General features: G+C 48.0%; 1 protein-coding gene across 1 annotated transcript in view; it reads right to left on the minus strand.

Annotated features, from left to right (window-relative positions):
- Positions 1–229: 229 nt before the first annotated feature.
- Positions 230–22,187, minus strand: part of LOC139372281 (ras-associated and pleckstrin homology domains-containing protein 1-like) — a 53,630-nt gene continuing 31,672 nt past the window's right edge. The window contains exons 7-16 of the mRNA XM_071112031.1: positions 18,465–18,542; positions 14,760–14,919; positions 14,153–14,274; positions 13,803–13,868; positions 13,557–13,700; positions 10,439–10,549; positions 8,894–8,992; positions 8,482–8,608; positions 7,772–7,912; positions 230–4,094 (exon numbers count right to left, since the gene is read on the minus strand). Of these exons, the coding sequence (XP_070968132.1) occupies positions 1,627–4,094; positions 7,772–7,912; positions 8,482–8,608; positions 8,894–8,992; positions 10,439–10,549; positions 13,557–13,700; positions 13,803–13,868; positions 14,153–14,274; positions 14,760–14,919; positions 18,465–18,542 (3,516 nt within the window). The 3' untranslated portion in view covers positions 230–1,626. The remainder of the gene's footprint in view (positions 4,095–7,771; positions 7,913–8,481; positions 8,609–8,893; positions 8,993–10,438; positions 10,550–13,556; positions 13,701–13,802; positions 13,869–14,152; positions 14,275–14,759; positions 14,920–18,464; positions 18,543–22,187) is intronic.

Raw genomic sequence — 22,187 nt, forward strand, 5'->3', positions numbered from 1 at the left:
AATTTGGGAGAAGAGTGGAGAATTGGGACAAACCCTACATTGAACATAAGATGTCTGCCCATTGATATCCGGACTTATTAGGATAATAAGCACTAGCACCCTTGAAATGAAGACATTGCTGCGAGAACACCGCCCCCTCTCTCTGCACTGCACTTTGGCAGGAGAAGCAGGAAATTGCACTACACTGGAATGTTTAGGCCATAAAAACAGGATATAGAAAGCAACAGAGTAGAAAGCAACATTCCATTTTAATGCGAGCCAGACAGGAATTTGTGGGTTAATTTTGCCAGTCAGGTCTAGCCTAATGCTAATGACAACATAATTCAATGCTCAGTACCTTCAAGCACCAACGTGTTGCTTCAATTTTAGCCACCATGTTGAGAATAACTGAGTATATAGTAAACTGCACCTGGAGCACAGCTGTCCCCACTCTGTACATTATATTTCTATCATTTTTAGGCCATGTCATGTGACAATTTAAAGGCAGCAGGGGGCAATGGGAGGGAAGCAAGGGCTGTTACTGTACAGAAACAGAAGCAGATGTTCATTAGGCACCAAACGTTTTAGAACATGTAGCAACGAAAAGTGAATGTGTGTGTTTATTGGACAATCCAGTAAGTTCCTCCCTGTTTCACAATCCGTTTTCTTCTGCTTGGTGCCTAATAAACACGACCCAGATGCAGGTCAGGTCAAACAAACACAGCACACACCCCACAGGGCCCTCGAAGACATACACACAATATGCCTCGTGCCATTTCAGTCTTCAGTTAAGCAAAAAAATGGTTACGCATTAAATAAAACATTTATGAACAAAATAATTCCAAGTCACAAACGTTTCCAGTTGCACAGTCATGGCTTCGTGCCTTTAGGAGGAGGGAATTTCCTTTTTTTATTTGGAGATTCTTTCGAGAGGGCAATCGTCTGTGAAAAAAGGCGTCCTGATTCACGTGTCACCGAATGACAGCACAAAGAGCGAGACACTTGTAAAACATTCAGGGAATACTTAGGAAATGTTGGGAATTCATAGCTCATTGATTAAAATAACCTCTCAGCCTATACTCTAAAGTGTTTCGATCTCATGATTTCCAATCAAATTGATTTATCCTACTAGCTTTTAAAAACTTAACAAAAAAATAAGAAAATCCTTTCATGTATTAAATAATTTCATATAAAAACAGAGGCAAAATAACAATCCCTATTACAGAGGCCTTCCATTATGGGCTGTTAACCCATTTCCCCTTCTATCTCTCGCTCTCACACACGGATGCATGTGAACACGCGCATGCACACATACACGGGTACGCACACAAACGGGTCCACATACACTCACCAAAGAGCTTCATGTTTTACAGCATGTCCATGCAGTACCAATGCAGAATGAATCCTAACGTCGTTATTATGGTTTTCTGATTACGTGGCACAAACATATGGCAAAGAAGAAGAAGCGGATACATGGTTTGGCGTTTCCTTATTTACATGGTTAAGTATTCACCATCATAATCATGGAACACGAGGAGTTCAGTTTGTCAATGTCCACTGACGGTCCTGTGTGATAGATAGAAGCTCCTCTCCAAGAGAGGTAATGTAGGCATCATCCAACAGTCTCCTTTTCTACCACTCCCCTGGTCAGTGTGTCAGTTTGGTGTTGCCCCCCCTCTTGGGTGGGGCCGGAGGGGGCCCCCGCCGTAGCGTTGCATAGCCTGAGACGTTCCCCCCCGACAGCAACTCGGGTGGCGGTGGGGGCAGCGCCAACTCCATGTCGTCCATGGTGCCCGCAGCGGGTTCCAGGTTGGGACCGGAGAGGCGGGACGAGGAGAGCGAACCCTGCCGGCTCACCGACTTGCGCTTCAGAGTCCGGTTCAGGTCGTCCATGAAGTTGCCCGGCTGGGGGACGCCATTGTTGCCGTTCCCATTGGGGGGCGAGGTGGGCAGCTTGGGAGGTGGGGACAGGGCCGGGGGAGATGGCTGGTTCCGCTGCAGCGTAGGGGGAGGGGCCTTCTTCAGGGAGCCCTTGCCCCAGGAGGAGTTGATGGTGGCGGGGGGAGGGGGACCCGGGGGGGCAGGCGGTACTTTTGGCTGGGGGTTGACCACTGCCACCTTAGGTGCCCCAACGTGGCCGTCACTGGGCAGCGGAGGAGGGGGGAAGAGATCAAAAGCCGGCGGGGGAGGGGGGAAGTCAGCGGTGGACTGGCGCTGCTGACCCACTTTGGCCTGCAGGGCCAGGTTGGCCAGGTTCAGCTTGCCTGGCTTTGGGGGCGCCGCGGGGCCGGCCGGGGAGGGGTCCTTAGAGGGAAAACTACCCAAGGGGACGGCAGGGGAGGACGGGAAGGTGGAGGGGGAAGAGGACTGGGAGGCAAACTTGCTGAGAAGGTTCATGCGGGACTCCTGGTATTCAGCAGAGGAGTTAGACTTGATGCTGGAGGCCTTCTGGGGGGTGGCAGGCAGGGGTTTCTTGCCCCCCCAGACAGAGGAGCCCGAGGAGGAGGTGGAGGAGCCCAATGGAGATCTCTTCAGGGGCGAGCCTAGGTTGCCGGGGGGGAGAGGGGGAGGCGGAGGGGTGGGGCCAGTGATGGGAGGGGGAGCAGGAGGGGCAGGGCCGGTGACCGGAGCAGGCGGAGGCGGGGGAGGAGGGGGGAAAGGCAGGCTGCTCTCAGAAGGGGGTGGAGGGAATTCTGGGGCCTGTTGCTGGGCCTGTCCACCACCTGGCTGCCATCTTGGTTTGGCCTTCACCGCAGGAGGAGACAGGGGGGCTTTGGGGCTCTCAGTGTGATTGGTAGACAGTGTGGACCCTGGGAACTGGCCTGCCATCTGTTTGACCAGAGAGGTGGTGGTGGGCGGAGCCATGAAGGACAGGGGTGGCGGCTTGGAGAGGCTGTGCTGCTTTGGAAATGTGGGAGGGGGCTGGTTGGGGGTGTGGCCTATCTGTAGGTTGTGCTGCTTCTTCATTGACACCGGCGGAGGCGGTGGTGGGGGAGGAGTTGGGGCAGCAGGTGGGGTGGGAGGGAGAGGGGAAACTGGGTAGGGAGGCTTCCGGGCACCATGGTGGAGCAGAAAGCCTGGGGAGAAGGTTTTGGGTAGGGCAGTGGGGGGAGCAGCTGCGGGCGAGTACTGCTGCTGAGGAGGTGGGGGAGGAAAAGGGGGTGTCTGCACCGAGACCTGCTGGGGAGGCGGTGGGGTAGGTGGGGGAGGTGGTGGGGGAGGAGGAGGAGGGGGTGTCGGCACCGAGAGCTGCTGGGGGGGCAGTGGGGTAGGAGGGGGAGGAGGTGGGGGGGGAGGAGGAGGAGGAGGGGGTGTCAGCACCGAGACCTGCTGGGAAGGCGGTGGGGTAGGAGGGGGAGGTGGTGGGGGAGGAGGAGGAGGGGGTGTCGGCACCGAGAGCTGCTGGGGAGGTGGAGGCGTTGCCGGGGGCGACTCGACCAGTCTGGCAGTGGGGGGAGAGGGGCCCTGGGGGGGACCGCTGGGGAACTTCTGGGCCAGTGCCTGCTGGAGGGCGTTGGCGCCGTAGCGCGATGTACACAGACCTGGCATGGTGTCTGGGTGAAGAGGAGGGGGAGGGGGGATGTCGTTGCTCTGCGGCGGCGGTGGGATGAACTGGGGCACGACAGCCGGGGTGGGGGGCCCGAGCCGGAGTGCGGCCATGGCCGACCCCAGGGCAGGCATGGATGGTGGGGGAGGGGGAGGCGGGGGAGGCGGGACATTGATGTTGTTGACCAGCGGATTAACAGCCGTCTGATGGGGATGTGGCGGGGCTTGAGCTAGCACCCTTGGTGGGCTCTGGTGGTTGTTTTGCGCCCTTTGGAGATTGGCGGCCTGGTGGGCGGCGTTCTGGTTCTGCAGCCGGGTGATGGTGCTGTACTTGGCAAACACGGTGGGGCCCGAGTGGTGGGGGGTGCTGCTGGCAGGCAGGGGCGGCGGGGGAGGAGGCGGCGGGGGAGGGGGCGGCGGGGGAGGTGGGGGTGGAGGGGGTACAGCTTGGTTGTAGCTGCTGCAGGGCTGTGGGGACAGCTGTTGGGGTGGTGCAGGAGAGGGCTGTGGCGGCAGGGAGGGCAAGACCTGGGTGTAACTGCTATGGATGTGGGGGGGCAGCTGTTGGGCTGGTGGAGAAAGTTGGGGGGGCAGGGAGGGTGGTGTAGGGGAGGGCAGAGAGGGCAAGACCTGGGTGTAACTACTGCGGATCTGGGGGGGAAGCTGTTGGGGTGGTGGAGGGGAGGGCTGGCGGGGCAGGCAAGGCAGGACCTGGGTGTAACTGCTGCGTATCTGGGGGGGCAGCTGTTGGGGTGGCGGAGGGGAGGGCTGAGGGGACATGGACTGGGTGTAACCGCTGCGGATCTGGGGGGGCAGTTGCTGTTGAAGCAGGGGGGAGGTGCCCTCCTGTGGCTGGGGGGGTGCAGCATGGGTGTAGCTGCTGCGAGACTGGGGAGGCGGCTGCTGTTGTGGCGGCGTAGCCGACGCAGGGGGCTCCAGTTGTGGGGTCTGGCGGTGCGCATGGACAGGGTGGGGGAGGGTGGCGCCTCTGGTGGACTCCCTCATCTGTGTGGGGACAGAAGTACACACAATGAGTACAGGATCACCATGGACCATCTGTTGATACGCAACAGTTACAGGTAAGGGTTAGGATAAGGTTTAAGGTTAGGGCTAGGGTTAACTTTAGGATAAGGGTTAGTAGATAGTGAAATTAGCCCCCGCGTTATGAGTGGGCATTAGGTGGCCTGGACCGCCCTACCGTACCTCCTTGCCCGTCCAAATTGATAATTTATTTGACCGAGATGAGCGCAGACAGAAAGATGCATCAATCTCAGATAAATCATCAGATCGAGCGAAACAGCGCCCCCTCTGTCTGAGTATGTGTAACCCATGTATGTAATGCTGTCTGGACAAAAATAGTATAGCAGGTCATACTCTTTTTGACCAAACAGCATCACATACATGGGCTAAATAAATCAAATCGTATGGGTCACATACACATATTTAGCAGATGTTATTGGGGGTGTAGTGAAATGCTTGTGTTCCTTGCTCCAACAGGGCAATAATATCTAACAATACACAACATTACACACAAATGTAAAATAATGGAATTAAGAAATATATAAATACTAGGACAAGCAATGTCGGAGTCCGGAGTATAAATATACATGATGGGATGTATAGACATTATTATGGATCGATTATTTAGTACATCTGTAGAATACGTAGGATAGAATAGTATATATACAGCAATAGTTGAATAAGATGGCATTGACTAGAATACAGTATGTAAACATTATTAAAGTGATTAGTGTTCCATTATTAAAAGTGACTAGTGATTCCATGTCTATGTTCATAGGTTAGCAGCCTCTACGGTGCAGGGTTGAGGAGTCGGGTGGTAGTCGGCTAGTGATGGCTATAAAACAATCTGATGGCCTTGAGATAGAAGCTGTTTTTCAGTCCCAGCTTTGATGCACCTGTACTGGCCTCGCCTTCTGGATGATTGCGGGGCGAACAGGCCCGTGGCTCTGGTGGGTTGATATGCTTGATGATCCTTTTGGCTTTCCTGTGACATCAGGTGCTGTAGGTGTCAGGCGGTGATACAGCCCGACAGGATGCTCTCAATGGTGCATCTGTAAAAGTGTGTGATTGTCTTAAGGGGCCAAGCCAAATGTATTCAGCCTCCTGACGTTGAAGAGGCGCTGTTACGTCGTCTTACCCACAATGTCTGTGTGGGTGGACTATTTCAGATTGTCTGTGATGTGTACGCCGAGGAACTCAAAGCTTTTCACCTTCTCCACTGCGGCCCTGTCGATGTGGATGGGGGCGTGCTCTCTCTGCTGTCTCCTGAAGTCCACGATCAGCTCCTTCGTTTTGTTGACGTTGTAAGACAGAGGGGGCGCTGTTTTGCTCGCTCGGATGCTTTCTCTGGTGAGATAGTTGTTTCAGCCACTTGCAAATTGTTGGCAGGTGCACAGTGCACTGTTTGGATGCTGGAATTATTTTAGATGAACGTCCAAAAGGTAACCTACCTTTTGAAGTGATTTGTATGACAAATCAGTTGAAAACATCACGACTGTTTGTGTTCATGCCACATAAGGTAATTTTATTAATTACTCTGACATTTTAAGTCATGCTGCCTTTTGACTTTACCTAAATAATTCTATAAAACACAATGCCATTGTTAGAATCTTAATATCACAAACAGAACTGGTGTTATAACCAGTGTTAGGAGGGCATGTCATTTTCTTTATGGTTTCCCCCATTGCCCTCCCCTCCTCCCGACAGTAGGGCCTGCTTCCCTCCTCCCGACAGTAGGGCCTGCTTCCCTCCTCCCGACAGTAGGGCCTGCTTCCCTCCTCCCGACAGTAGGGCCTGCTTCCCTCCTCCCGACAGTAGGGCCTGCTTCCCTCCCCCCGATAATTAAGGTGCTGTACCCAGTTGATAATTACACCAATAATTTCCTCGAAACTGAACATATACCACAGATGAAAATGGTAAGTACCCGATATCAGTCCACCGAATCCAAGCAGTCTACACCGGCCTACTTGGAGTACACAGTGAGAGTGTGCATAATTTACTATAGCAAGTAGACCAATGGATGCACGTGCAGCGCTGCGGCAAAATCTGAACGAAAGTGGGGAAGAAATGAATCACGATGACATCTCTGATGATTATTCTTCTGATTCTGAGCCTCAGCCTGAATCTACACCTCCGAGGCCTAAGCGCAAAAAAAAGCCAGAACTGGGCGCACTGAGCAGGTGCCCGCGCCACCACCAAATGAAAACGGTGAGACAGGAGAAAGGAAGGCACGGCGCCGTTTGGATAGAACAAGCCAGAGACAATGCAACTGGCCAATTATCACCCCAAAATGTCATCACAGAGAGCAGGCCCTACATCTCAAACAAAAAAACAACGTCAGCAATGCACTCACTAGCTTTCGTTGTTTATGTGACATGCTCCAACATATGCCATTGAGTGAAGACTCACACCATGTAAGCACAAGCTGACAATAATTGATTATTTTGGACTGCGGTCAAATATTCATTAGAATGCCATTTAAGCTTTTGCGATGCTTTTCCCTATTTATCAACCACACTTGGAGCTGATAATAATGTTAAGGCAACTAATGTTTTCATTATTTGACCGTGCATCTTGCTGACTGTGCGTCTTGGTGGTTGGGGTATTATCTTTTTTTGCCCTTGTAAAAGCTGTTACTGCGTTCCAACATATGCTTTTCTGTTTCATATAGTTGTAACAAAGGCCCTCCACAACTAAAATGTGTTTTTACATAAACTAACAAACTAATGAACAGTAACACTAATGAAAACGCCTGTGTGATTTGAAATACCTTTTTTTTTGTACTCTAATGTGACCTTCGTAAAAACAACCAAATTACTCTTTTTTTGAGATTGCATATATGAAATGTATTATTAAACTGTTAGAATGTTGCGGTCCGAATGACTGCACATCAGCTTAAATGGCGGTTCTAGTTTTTCCACGGAAGGAGGTCCTGCAAAAAAAACTTGCCGCCGCCCCCCCTGTTACTGATAGTCCATCTGTAAATGCTCTACAGACTATCAAAATAAAGTGTTACCCTAAAGTAGAACCTTACTAGAACCAGCAGTGAGTGAAAGAAAAATTCAAGCAAAGAGAGAGGAAAAACTTGCGACGGAGACAAAAAATCAACCATTTCAGTAAAAAAATCTGATGGAGACAAAGAGGAGAAATAGAGAGAAGAGAGAGGAAAGAGAGGAAATATAAAGGAGGGATATGCTGGAGTGAAGAGGTCAAAGGGGAGAAGGACTAACCCTGGTGTTCTCCTCCATCTGCGTTCCTCTCTTCCAGGCCTCAGAGAAGATGGAGCTGACCACGCTCTGGGAGCGCCCGTGGCTGGAGGCCGTGTCCACTCCACTGTCTGACTGGCCCGAGTGGTTCGACTGGGACTCTGGGACACACACACACACAGCCATGGAAGAGAGCCGCTAGATGCTGATCTTGGGTCATTGTTGAATATCCCCACTAAGGTTAAGGTTAGGATTGGGCAAGGGGAAGCTGATCCTAGATCTGTACCTAGGGGGAAACTTCACCCCGGAGCATATAAACACTAGATTGCTGACCTATGCATTAGCTAACAAGAGGCTCTGAAGCCACCGAACTGCCATATTAGTACTCGCTATTTTGCAGATTTGAGTAATGGGAGTGAGTGTGTAAAAAAAAGGTGAATCCATGTGTCTATAGATAGATTTAAAGCCACAACAACTGATTCAAGATCAGAACTAGAATCAATTTACCTACTGCTTGACAGGGGTTGTGGTCAATTCCATCTGAACTCCCAATTCAGAAATTGAATCAAAAAGTAGTCTTTGGACTGAATTCGAAATGACAACCAAGCTGATGCCGGATCTGTGCTTGTCTATCACAGTCCCCCAGACACTACCATTCGGCCTCAGTGGACCAACGTGGATTTGAGCAGCTGATCCCAGAGCAGTTGGAAGCCCTGGAAGGCTGACTCACCAGGCAGACTGGCTGACCCGGAGCTGGAGCCAGAGCGGATGCTGGAGGTGGAGAGGGAGGACCAGTCGTAGGCCGCCTCTGTGCGTTTCATGGCCTCCTGGTAGTTAACATACAGCTGTTTCCCGTACTACACCACCGCCATCGTGGGGGAAAGAGAGAGGTCACAGTTGCTAATTGTTTACATCGAATGGTGTATATTTTTTTCCCCCAGTGTATTTTGGTTGCATGCTTCATGTAAATATAGGATTTAATATTGACCAAATCTTGTAAAACACCATCTTTAGTTTTCGGGGAAATTAAAAAAATTAAAATAAAAGCTTTAAGTTTAGGGGACCCCTTTTGGCTTAAGAGCAAAAGTTCTATATAGCCTCTAATAGTCATGTTTGAGAGTGACGAGGAGGTTAAGGTTTACCTTGGCGATGCGAATGCCGTTGAACCATTGGTGGAGGGTCCTGACATCATCACAGCACAGATACTTGATGTACTGGGACTTCTTCTGGATCTGGGGGTGCTGAACACACAGAGACATGCGTGTTACCATGACAACACTACAAATGTAGTTTCACTTCGTTCTTTGGAGGAATGGACAATATGGAATGGCCAATCAGGTCCTTCTGCTGTCCAGAAGTTTGATCCCATGGGCTAAATTGTCCTGATCAGTGGTTTTAAGTTTGTATTTTTTACAAGCTGATCATAGTGAAAAAGGAAACACTTCTACATTTCCCGCTGTGTAAACACATTGCAAATAGATTCAGGATAACTCCTCCGGAAAAAGTTGGGTAGGAGTTTAAATAGCCAAATTGATTACTCACGGGAATCAGGACTAATAAAGACAATGCAACAGACAGTTTATTTATTTATTTTTTACAAACGGTGGGCCTACCCACATGAATGGGCATTCCTAAAATTCCATTGTGGGCCACACGGTAGGCTACACCCCAGTAAGCGTGGACCGACACTGACGTATTTTTGGATCTGTCCGGACGTCTTTTTTGGGTGTTTTACAAACGGTAGGCCCACCACATAGATGGGCATCCTAAAATTCAATTTCAGGTGACACTGTGGTCTATACCTCAATAAACAGGGACCAACACTGACACCTTTTGTGTTTTTTTGGTCCTGTCCAGACGCCTTTTTTTGTGCCGTTTAAAACGGTCTGGATTTCCACGTACGTTGGGTTTTTGGTCCAGTCCGGAACAAATCGAACCAATCATAGATGTCTATGTTCAGATTTTGTCCGGTCTAGACCAGCCTTGATTTGGCCCAAACATAGACAGGCTATAAATTCCATCTGTTCAACTTTCATTCAGAACCGATTTGAACATCCAGAAAATACATATTTACAACGTTCATTCAGCACCTAAATTGAACCCAACTTCAACGTCGGGAACACACATATTTTAGACGTCTTCTCAAAGTCATTTTCCTTTCTAGTTCTATTTGAGTTCCTTTCTAGTTCTATTCTGTCTAGGTGTCGGAGCAGCCATGATCGTTCCGGGAAAAGATATTGATTCCAAAACCATCCTTGATAATTGCCTTTGTGCCTGTTAGTTTGACTACAGCTAAAGACAGATCAACATTAATAATATAGGAGAGTGGCGCCTTAAAACTTATTGTTGGTGTTTTTCAGGGGTTGTGTGATTTTAAAAAGAAGTGGCGTGGAGACAGGCTGAAAGTGACTGATGAGTTTGACAAACGATCTTTCCAGTATGCAGATCGTAATGGTCCTATTAAGTGGACAGGGCATTGGTGTTAAGACCTCACAGGATGGCATTACCCAGACCACATCCACTCACACAGCAGATCCATCTTAATGGGCTTGTCCAGGCTCACCGCAACATCTCTACTCTAAAAATGTGCCACCCCTTGTCTAAAAATGAGTCCCTAATCAATTCTCCACAAGAAGCAGAAGTGGAGTGTTCCATTAGGTGAAAGGGAGGAGGGGGGTTTGGCTTACCTTAAGGGCCAGGCAGTAGTCTGTGGGGGCCTTGTACTTGCTGCGGTAGTCCTGGCCGTAGTACACATTAACGTGGTCCAGCTGTAGAAAGCATACCAGGTCCCGGGAGGCCTATATAGAAGGAGAGACAGGATTCATATCTTTAGATATGATTGGTTATATCATTAATTGCAAGGGTACTCAAATACTATTTGATAAGGTCCGGTCACACAATTTCCTAGGTGGCAAAGGTCTGGATGGATATTGTTGTTTATCGGCATAGCAACAAACCCCCACTCGGGCCACCTTCCAACATTGGGGAACATCCCCCCCGCGCATCTATTTCTACTGGCACAAGCACTGTTCATGACACAAACGGTTCACACCCCTCTTGTTGGTGGAGAGAATGTTGCAACGTTAAAACGTATTTCCTGCAATTCAAACATTATGTCATGGGGTGCAAAGACAGTTTTGCAGTTTTAAAGCACATTTTCTTGCAATTCTATACATTTTGCCATGTCTAATGTGTATTCATGTGATATTTAGTGACATGAAAATTACAACAATATCTATGGGCTACAAAAACGAAATAAAATTGTTAACCGACATGGGCTAGTTGATCTGGACATTTCTATCTCTCTAAAGGTATATAATGACTAACATGACAAGAGGAAGTGATGATACACTACCCAATTTCCAAATTGCACCTTGTGCATTCCACTATTACAAGCGAGTTTAAAGCCGGACTGAATTCCTTTTTTTATTTTTTAGTTTGGGAACAACTGCTCTAAGGTCTGTCAGTGAATGACGAGAGGAAAACTGCCCATGCAATACCACATTTCTAAATACTTCTTGTGCCGTCTACTATTGCAACTCTCAACAGCAGTTCCAAGTTAAAAGGCCGACCGATTTTCGCAAAAACTTTAAATAAATAAATTGTCCGAGGCTTTAGACTAGAGAAGTCTATATGGAGGGAGAAAGAGGAGAGTGAGTAGAGATATACTCAGCAAAAAAAAGAAACATCCCTTTCTCAGGACCCTGTCTTTCAAAGATAATTCATAAAAATCCAAATAACTTCACAGTTCATCATTGTAAAGGGTTTAAACACTGTTTCCCATGTTTGTTCAATGAACCATAAACAAGTAATGAACATGCACCTGTGGAACGGTCGTTAAGACACTAACAGCTTACAGAAGGTAGGCAATTAAGGTCACAGTTATGAAAACTTAGGGCACTAAAGAGGCCTTTCTACTGACTCAAAAACACCTAAAGAAAGATGCACAGGGTCCCTGCTCATCTGCGTGAACGTGCCTTAGGCATGCTGCAAGGAGGCATGAGGACTGTAGATGTGGCCAGGGCAAGAAATTGCAATGTCCGTAATATGAGACGCCGAAGACAGCGCTACAGGGAGACAGGATGAGCAGCTGATCGTCCTCGCAGTGGCAGACCACGTGTAACAACACCTGCACAGGATCAGTACATCCGACCTGCAGGACAGGCAGCTGATCGTCCCTCCATCAGTGCTCAGACTGTCCGCAATAGGCTGAAAGAGGCTGGACTGAGGGCTTGTAGGCCTGTGGTAAGGAAGGTCCTCACCAGACATCACCGGCAACAACGTCATCTATGTTGCACAAACCCACCGTCGCTGGACCAGACAGGACTGGCAAAAAGTGCTTTTCTCTGACGAGTCGTGGTTTTGTCTCACCAGGGGTGATGGTCGGATTCGTGTTTATCGTCGAAGGAATGAGCGTTACACCGAGGCCTGTACTCTGGAGCGGGATCGATTTGGAGGTGGAGGGTCTGTCATGGTCTGGGGCGGTGTGTCACAGTATCATCAGACTGAGCTTGTTGTCATTGCAGGCAGTCGCAACGCTGTGCGTTACAGGTAAGACATCCTCCTCCCTCATCCTGACATGACCCTCCAGTATGACGATGCCACCAGCGATACTGCTCGTTCTGTGCGTGATTTCCTGCAAGACAGGAATGTCAGTGTTCTGCCATGGCCAGCGAAGAGCCCAGATCTCAACCCCATTGAGCACATCTGGGACCTGTTGGATAGGAGGGTGAGGGCTAGGGCCATTCTCCCCAGAAATGTCCGAAAACTTGCAGGTGCCTTGGTGGAAGAGTGGGGTAACATCTCACAGCAAGAACTGGAAAATCTGGTGCAGTCCATGAGGAGGAGATGCACTGCAGTACTTATTGCAGCTGGTGGCCACACCAGATACAGACAGTTCATTTTGATTTGACCACCCTTTGTTCAGGGACACATTATTCCATTTCTGTTAGTCACATGTCTGTGGAACTTCAGTTTATGTCTCAGTTGTTGAATCTTATGTTCATACAAATATTTACACATGTTAAGTTTGCTGAAAATAAACTCAGTTGACAGTGAGGACGTTTCATTTTTTGCTGAGTTTATATTGACATATAATTGATTATATGATATTGGTTACAGGCGGGCCAAGGCCCATGTCTAGAGGCCAACCTGGTTTGTTAAGGTATTAATGTAAGTAGAGGTTGAAATACGCACTGTTTTGCCAACACACAGTGACAGGCTTTTAGTGTTGTGCGTGTGTGTGTTGCAACAACTCAACGTGCCAAATCTTATCAGATTTCTGGTTCATTCACTGCAGAATTAACACCCCACAAGGTGGCATTGTATATACATAAAAAAGGAGACAACTGATGGGATAATCAGAGAGGACAAGAAAGAGAATACAGAAACGGTGTGGGAGTGGGACAAAAAATACGATTTGAACCTCTACTAACCCCAACGCAATGGGAAAACGTTTTGAAAAATACAAGTCCAAGGTTAACTTCTGAACACGACCCTGGGTTAAAAGCTAAAGCACACACACAACACGGGGCTGCAGTTGAGAAATATTGGTCTCAGGGGGTAACCAATGACCCATGATGCAATAGGAGAGGAGGCACATGCTCGGTCGATCCCGGTGGAGTCATATCCCGAAACAGGAAATACCAGAGAGATGGTGTAGATCTGTTTCTCATTAACTGACAACATGTGAACCGAATACACACAATCAGGGACACACACACACACACACACAGGGTTAAACACTTTTTACATCAGCAGTTGTCACAAAGTGGTTATGATCGACGTAGTCAGTGGGTGGCTAACCTTAGCTTTGCCTTTGGGCACGTAGTAGATCCCTGATGCGCGCAGCAGGAAGTATCGTTTCTTCCACGACTTCTTCCCGTCATCCTTCAGCCATAGGATTCCCTCTATTTCTGGTACTGAAACCGAGCTGCCACAGAAACACTCCTGCACAAACACATCATTATTAGCGTAATCAAAGGGGGGGGGGCGAGAGAGATGTGGGTGGTAGATTGGGAGAGACTGTGTGAGTGAGCATGTATGTCTCACCTCCAGTAGGGCCTCTTTATTCCTATCGGCCATTTCAGAGGTCTCCTTCCTCCCCAACAAGTAGTTCTGTAAATAAGTGGGGAAAATAGAGAGAACGAGGCAAGGAAAGCAAAGGAGAATTAGACACGAGTTGAAAACAGCAGATCACACACACTCCTCCAGGCAAGCTGGCTCACCTAGCCTTCTCATGTCCAATGCATTATTCAGTCGTTTATTGCCAGAGCTGTGACCTACTTCTTAAAAACACACACTCAAGGGCTCTTAGCAGGCATAAGAAATGTGTGTACTCCACACTAAAGCTGTGCGAGTAGTGTACACACAACACATTGGGAGGGTTTCCTAGTTCCTACCTGGGGGTTCTTGAAGAGGGCATATTTCTCGATGCGCTCGATGAACATCAGTTTGTTATGGCTGTCTCTGGTCCAATTCAGTAGGTTCTCCACCAAGTTCTCATGGTCCTCAAAGATCCGCTCTGAGGACAGAAAGAGCGAGGGAGTGTGTGTGTGAAACATGATTCAATCCGGACTAAGCATACCCTGGTCACTATAGAAGGAAAAGGGCGCTATGTGTGACGCAGCTTAAATAACCACGCTGCCTGCGCCTAAACGCGAGTGCTTCGTCTAGCATTATAAAGGCTGGGCGCCCATCCCTGCCTCACACCGTCAGACAGATCAACAGTTACAGAGGCACTCTAGGGCAGTCTTGAAAACACAAACGGATACAATACGAGCTACTACCTAGACTACCTAACACTACAAGCTGATACTGTCCGAGTGTCCACGTTTGTCTCAGTGGCACAGTACTTCCCCAGTATGCCTCACTCTCCCCCAGTTTATCCACCAGTATCATCCTCAATATCGCCCCCAGGGTCCTCCAGTATCTTCTCAAGTATCTCCCCAATATCTGACCTCTCCCCCCCAGTATATTCCCAGTATCTGTCTGACAGTATATCCATACCCATTTGTAGCTCGTTGATGGTCTCCACCAGTGCCCAGTCGGGGCTGTAGCCACAGTGGGACTTGTCCAGCAGGCTGTCCAGCACCTGTCTGACAGTCTGTCTCTCATCCACCATCACGGTCTTGGAGCTCTCGTCCGACATGTGCACCCGGATCACCAGCTGAGGAGGACGACGAAGAGGGATGAGGAGAAAGAGGCGGCGGAAGAGGTGCAGAACATTCAGGCTCTTTGTATGGAACAGTTCTCACACTAGCCTGAGTGCCAGGCTGTTTGTATGGAACAGTTCTCATACTAGCCTGAGTGCCAGGCTCTTTGTATGGAACAGTTCGCACACTAGCCAGAGTGCCAGGCTGTTTGTATGGAACAGTTCTCACACTAGCCTGAGTGCCAGGCTCTTTGTATGGAACAGTTCTCACACTAGCCTGAGTGCCAGGCTGTTTGTATGGAACAGTTCTCACACTAGCCTGAGTGCCAGGCTCTTTGTATGGAACAATTCTAACACTAGCCTGAGTGCCAGGCTGTTTGTGCCACCGTGCCAAACCTCTGGTCATAACGAATGTTTTGGCTTGAGAATGATGGCAATGGAGTTAGCAAGAACTTAACCTCGTCCACCAGCTGGCTCCCTCTCGGTTGAGTTTTACAGCGCCTCAGAACAGGACTTGACCGAAAGTCTATGGCAGGAGCGGACTAAACAACCGCTGGTTTTAAATTGGCTGATCTATTAGTCCATCACTATCTAGCATAACCCCTAACTCCCCCCTACATTGTAGACTTCAAAGGACGTGAGTTTGGAAAGTCTGAAAGTACATACCTTAGAAATAGTTCACACATAACAACGCCCTAACAAATGGGTCTTCCCCCAAATAATATGGTCAATGTGATAAAACTTTTATTTTGATTGGCAATTTGCAATTTTTCATCGAATACAAGTCCCATCTAATACATCTAATACAAGTCCCATCTAATACAAGTCCCATCTAATACAAGTCCCATCAAATACAAGTCCCATCAAATACAAGTCCCATCAAATACAAGTCCCATCAAATACAAGTCCCATCAAATACAAGTCCCATCTAATACAAGTCCCATCTAATACAAGTCCCATCTAATACAAGTCCCATCTAATACAAGTCCCATCTAATACAAGTCCCATCTAATACAAGTCCCATCTAATACAAGTCCCATCAAATACAAGTCCCATCAAATACAAGTCCCATCAAATACAAGTCCCATCAAATACAAGTCCCATCTAATACAAGTCCCATCTAATACAAGTCCCATCTAATACAAGTCCCATCTAATACAAGTCCCATCTAATACAGCTGAAGCAGGCTCGCTCCCTCTCCTGCCTCAATTTTTAAAATCACACCCCTTTCAAGTCCCACTTTGTTGCACAGTGTTACCAGGCTCTATGCACCAGATACTTGAGCCTGGGGACGAGGTCAGCAAGAGCATAAACAGATCTTGGACCAGGCTACTTCATAACATAATTGTTGATATGAAATCAATAAGAGGGATGTTTCCATGCCCCCAGGACCACTATTGAGGATGTAATTTGAACCAGTGATATCAAATCAAATTTATTTATATAGCCCTTCGTACATCAGCAGATATCTCAAAGTGCTGTACAGAAACCCAGCCTAAAACCCCAAACAGCAAGCAATGCAGGTGTAGAAGCATGTAGAAGATATGCCACAGCGTGGAGTATGGTGTCACGACATGATGGTTAAAATGCAGGCTGCACCTGAAATGGCACCCTATTCCCTATATAGTGCACTACTTTTGACCAGAGCCTTCATACAGAGAATAGGGTGCCATTTTGGATACAGACACAGTGTATTTACCAAGTGGATCTAAAAAGGTCACGGCTCCAAAGACTGAAACAGTCTTCAAATGAACTTAGTCCTGCCTCCATGCTGCCATCTAGAAAACATATCTAAAGTATACAATGTTCAACCAATTCAGGCCTCTGTTCTGCTGCAGTCCTGGTCTCCAGCGCTGGTTTGGTCCATTGAATGCACCCCATAGGCTTAACCTTATCTGAGACCACTGCGACAAAATCCCCCTTGTGACACAACCGGGCTCCCATAGCCCCAGCAGTGAGAGTCTAGGCGGCAGGTAGCCTAGCAGTTAGAGAGGTGGGTTAGTAATCAAAAAGGTTGCTGGTTCAAATATCAGAGCCAACAAGGTGAAAAATCTGTCAATGTGCCTTTGAGCAAGGCACTTAACCCTAATTTGTTCCAGGGGCGCCGTACTTCTAATGGCTGACCCTGTAAAATACAATTTCACTGCACCTAATCTGGTGTATGTGACAATAAAAATGTTTGTTGTTGTTGTGTGTACGTGCTTATGAGCGTGTGTGACATGGTAGGGAGCAAAAAACAGCAAGCACCCACGGAAGTGCCCAGTAATCCCCTTCCACAGGGACTACAGCATCCAATCACTAAGTTAGTAGAGCCGATCAAATAGATCACTAAACCAAACTGTAGCCAGGAAGCGACTGTGCCCTAGACATGGGCATCCATTGAGTTTGACCTACATCCGCAGTCATGGGTTTAGTCCCAAATGGCACCCTGTTCCCTATATAGTGCACTACTTTTAGTCAAAAGTCATGCACTATATAGGGAATAGGGTTCCATTAGGGACGCTGCCATAGACCCCCCCCCACCCTAAAAAAATCCTCCGATTCTAAATCATAGGAGTCCAAAATCTGCCCTCCTAAAAACAAATCTAAAATCCAAGCCTCTAGCAAAGTGGAGGTGTAATCGGTTTCAATACAACGTTCAATCTTTGCTGCATTTTATATTGCAATACGGTAATATAGAGCCAATTCAACAACACACACAGTTTCAAAGCAAGATTCACAAAATGTCACATATTTTTCTGTGTTCTATACATTTAACATACTATCTACCGTGGTGTAAAACACCAACATATTTGAAAAGGGCACAATTGTTGCATGCTAATATCTTGTGCATTTTGTTGGGCTCAAACAGCTGGCTCAATCAGTCAGTGTGGGCTGAAATGGTGGGTCTGCTCTCTCCATAATGTACTGGGAGAAAAAAAAAACACTGTGTTCAATGGAGCTGTTTCATTCAGAGCAGTTGCACTTCATTCAAGCTCACTCACACTGGTGAACTGGTCCGATGGGCTGAAATGGTGCCTGGTGTGGCTCACAGAACCAATTCACTGACTGGAACACAATGCAAAGGACCCCAGTTGTTCACGAAAACAAGACTTGTTTAAATCAACCCAAAGAATAAGCAGTCTTACGGATGCCAGTGCAAAATGTCTGATTGTCTCTCATTCTCCGTCTCTTTCAGAGGCACACACTGCAGTGACCTATTTTCACAGCGCTTCACTGCAGCTCTCTGAATGAAGTCAGTTCACGCAGTGAATCTGAAGCAGATATGGAGGAGAGGATCTTAGGGAACTATGTATCCCAATGGGAATGTAAAGCACATACTGTGGAAAAACAGGTGTAGAAAAACACAGTGTATACTGTGGGTTAGGTCAGAACTTAGGGTTGCAAAATTCTGGTCACTTTCAATAAATTCCCTGCTTTTACAGAAGTCCTGGTTGGAGGTCTTCGGATTTCCTGCTTATTTCCTCCTGATTCCAGAAATCCTCCAACCGGTATTTTGGGAAAAACCAGAGAATTTATTGAAAGTTCCAGGAATTTTGCAACCCTAGTCAGAACCTTACCTTTTTGACTTGCGCCTCCTTGATCTTCTCCAGGGCCACTCGGATCTTCTCTGCCTTCACTTTGGCCCCCTGCTCCTCCTACAGACACACAGCAACAGTTAACACACACACACACACACACACACACACACACACACACACACACACACACACAGGCAATGGTAAAACACATACATGCACAAAAACCAACAGGAGCCTTCAATACTGAGCCAACCTCCTCCTCTATCACCTTCTCCTACTCGTTCCATACCTCTCCTCATCGTAGGGCAGACAGTTCAGTTGATGCCCTCTGAACTCCATTTGACAGAGTGCGACCAACACCTCACATATCACTTTCTACCTCTCAGTCAGCCAGAGATGCGTAATCGTATACATACTGTGCATTCCATCAATGGCACTGGAATCGTTTACCTGGCCCCTCCAGCAAGACGCCATCACCTCCATCTCTGGTAGCCACAGCACAGAAGGCGTGTGTCCTCACACACAGATCAGCCCAACACTTCCGACTCCAACCCAACGGTAGATTGCCCTAAATCACCAGTGCTCCATTGGTAAAAAATGAGGGGGAAAAAAGCGCTCAAAGATGGCCGCTCTTTCATCCCTTTCTCCCCATTATCGTCCTCTCGCTCTTTCTCTCTACTAGAGCAGCAGCCGAGGTGTGGATTTCCCTTTGGTCTCGCTACACGGTGGATGGGAGACAATAGTGGAGGATTCCCCAAACGGCAAGAATCTGCAGATGATATGAAGTTGGGTCCTAAAAGTATGCGTTTCCTCCACAACAAAACAAAAAAACCAAAGACACTTACATAGTATATAGAGAAAGCCTAGATACTACAAAAACAAATTGATTTTCCCGATGTTGGAATGTCACCATTCCAAAATCCCGATCTTCTCCTTCCAAGACCCTATCGAGTCAAGATGAATGGCAGAAAGCAATGTATTTAAGAAAAGGAAATAAGAACAAGAGCGAAGGAGAGATATTTGTTTAAGTCCTTCGGGAGTAACTGAGACCAATGCAAAGCAACTTCAACCTGCTTCCACTCACAGACTACAGCCAGGAAAGCAAGACCGGAGTGGAGTGTGAGAGTACAGGCTCCTTGGCATACACACACGTACTCTACGCACAGGATGAGCACCACTAACCCCTCTAACTCAGAGAGACTGGGAGGCGAGACGCCCCTCCCCCTTCCATCCTTCCACATTCTCTTGCTTCCCCCCTCTCTCTCTCCCCACTCTCTCTGTGGAACAGCTGCGGAGTCCTGGGAGCGTGCCCAATCGCCGAGCCATAATCCCCATACAAACAGGAGAACCCCTTCACCGGCTGGCGACAGAGGACCCCTCTGTCCCGTCACCCAATCACAATGTGTACCCGCTCTCCTCTCACCAACCAAGGGGACCCATTCGCCAGACCCTCTTCCCCCTTATCTAATCAGTGCAGGGTAGCTGACCCCCCGCCCCCGGATAACAGTAAACAGGGAGCGGTATTAGAGGAGTGGGGCAGTGAATATTTGGAGGGGGGGGTTGTGGTATTAAGATCCAAGCCTCTTATCTGGGCACCCCATCCTTGACCCAGACTACCTTTCTGCATGAGCGGCAGGGGTAATGCAAGAAACGCACTGTTTGGCCAACACGCAGTGACAGGCTTTTAGTGTGGAGTGTGTTTGTATGTGTGCGTGTGTGTAAGGGTTCAAAGGACCAATGGAGGATTACAATATGGAGTCAATCCCAGTCACACTGTTAATTTAGCTTTTGGACTTCCATCCAGAGAGACCGCAAAGCCTCTTCTCCAAGCCGCCCCCCCCTACCCCCGCCTCTACAGCACTTTGCTTCCTGCATGCTCCTCGGTAAACACTGGAAACTAGATATCCCTCAGTCTCTACTGTAGGCACTTTCCTACTGCATTTTCACAGGATTCCATGGAGGCTGAATTCAAAACAGGATTTTCTGCTGCGCCTATAAAAAGCCGGTCTCGCTATTTCCCTTTGAAGTTTGACCCTCTTTCCCTTTCTCTTGTTCCCCCCCCTCTCTCCCTCATCATCCCTCTGTACTTCGTTGTTCTATTCTGACTCATGAAGCAGGGGAGAAGGGATAGTGTGGTGAAACGGCAACCCTTTCTTTCCCTCGCTCTCTCGCCGTCTCTGTGTAAAAGTGTAGTGTAACACTGACATACAAACCCTCCCAATGCCACAAACACCTCAGGCACTCTCGCTCTCCCTCTAAACCCATTTACATGGCATTCTGAATACAGACATAGACGGACGGCTTGAAAACAGCTCATAAACAAATAGCCTTGTGCAACATGGGACTATAATAACTCCATAATTAGTCCATAATTAGTCAATTAAATCATAAGGCCCCAGGTCCTAGCCATGAAATGTTGCGTTTGCATGTGTGTTTAATAATTTGAGATACTATGTCAGAAGACATACAGATGTATGTCTCCTCCTACCCACAATCCTCCAGGTGTTGGCATCCAAAATATTCGAATGAGCAGAAATACAGTTAGCGTCCCCCCGAGAATGACTGCATAATTACGTTCCCATACATTATGATAATTTAGGCCTTCCGTATAAATTAAAAAGTGCTTGACGAATTTGTTTTGGGTCTTTTGTGTAGAGATAATTGTTTATTAACAGATGTACTAATATGTCAGATGGCCTTGGCTAGCGTTTGCGCTAATAAAGGAAAGCTGAAAACAAACGCTCTTGGGTCTGTGCATCCAAAACAATGTTGAAGCATCACAATAGAGAGATTTGTCAAAATGTTGCCTCCTGGGTGGCGCAGTGGTTAAGGGCGCTGTACTGCAGTGCCAGCTGTGCCACCTGGGTTCGCGCCCAGGCTCTGTCGTAACCGTCCGCGACCGGGAGGTCCATGGGGTGACGCACAATTGGCCTAGCGTCGTCCGGGTTAGGGAGGGTTTGGCCGGTAGGGATATCCTTGTCTCATCGCGCACCAGCGACTCCTGTGGCGGGCCGGGCGCAGTGCACGCTAACCAAGGTTGCCAGGTGCACAGTGTTTCCTCCGACACATTGGTGCGGCTGGCTTCCGGGTTGGATGCGCGCTTATTTAAGAAGCAGTGCGGCTTGGTTGGGTTCTGTATCGGAGGACGCATGACTTTCAACCTTCGTCTCTCCCGAGCCCGTACGGGAGTTGTAGCGATGAGACAAGATAGTAACTACTAACAATTGGATACCACGAAATTGGGGAGAAAAAGGGGGTAAAATTGTATTTACATTTTTTTTTTTTTTTTGCCATTTACAGCATTGACAGAAATACAGTATATCTCCATTCTTCACCCTGGAATACAGTATCTATCACTACTGCTCCCTGTGTATCCCAGGACGAGCACTTGGCTCAGCGGCTTTTGTTTTGAAGGCAAAATAAATCATGATCGAAAGTGGCCAACTTTTACAATCCACCAAAGTCAACATCTGACACACAACCATCAAACAAATGCCAAGAATGTACTTTACTGTGCAAAGCTGTGGGGAGGGAGGGGAGAAGGGGTTCTAGATTAAAGATGATGGATAAATAAACACACATGATAGAGAGAGAGAGAAAGAGAGCGAAGGAATAGTGGAGCACCGAGAGGGGGAGAGAGCGACCCTCTTTTCTAACCCGAAAGAAGATTAAGGCCGATTCAAATGAAACAGGCCAGCTATTTGAGACAAATATCTTAAACATACTACACTGCTCCTTATTTTCTTCATGGAAATGTCCCTG

This window comes from Oncorhynchus clarkii, chromosome 18 (assembly GCF_045791955.1).
Source record: "Oncorhynchus clarkii lewisi isolate Uvic-CL-2024 chromosome 18, UVic_Ocla_1.0, whole genome shotgun sequence".
NCBI lineage: Eukaryota > Metazoa > Chordata > Actinopteri > Salmoniformes > Salmonidae > Oncorhynchus > Oncorhynchus clarkii.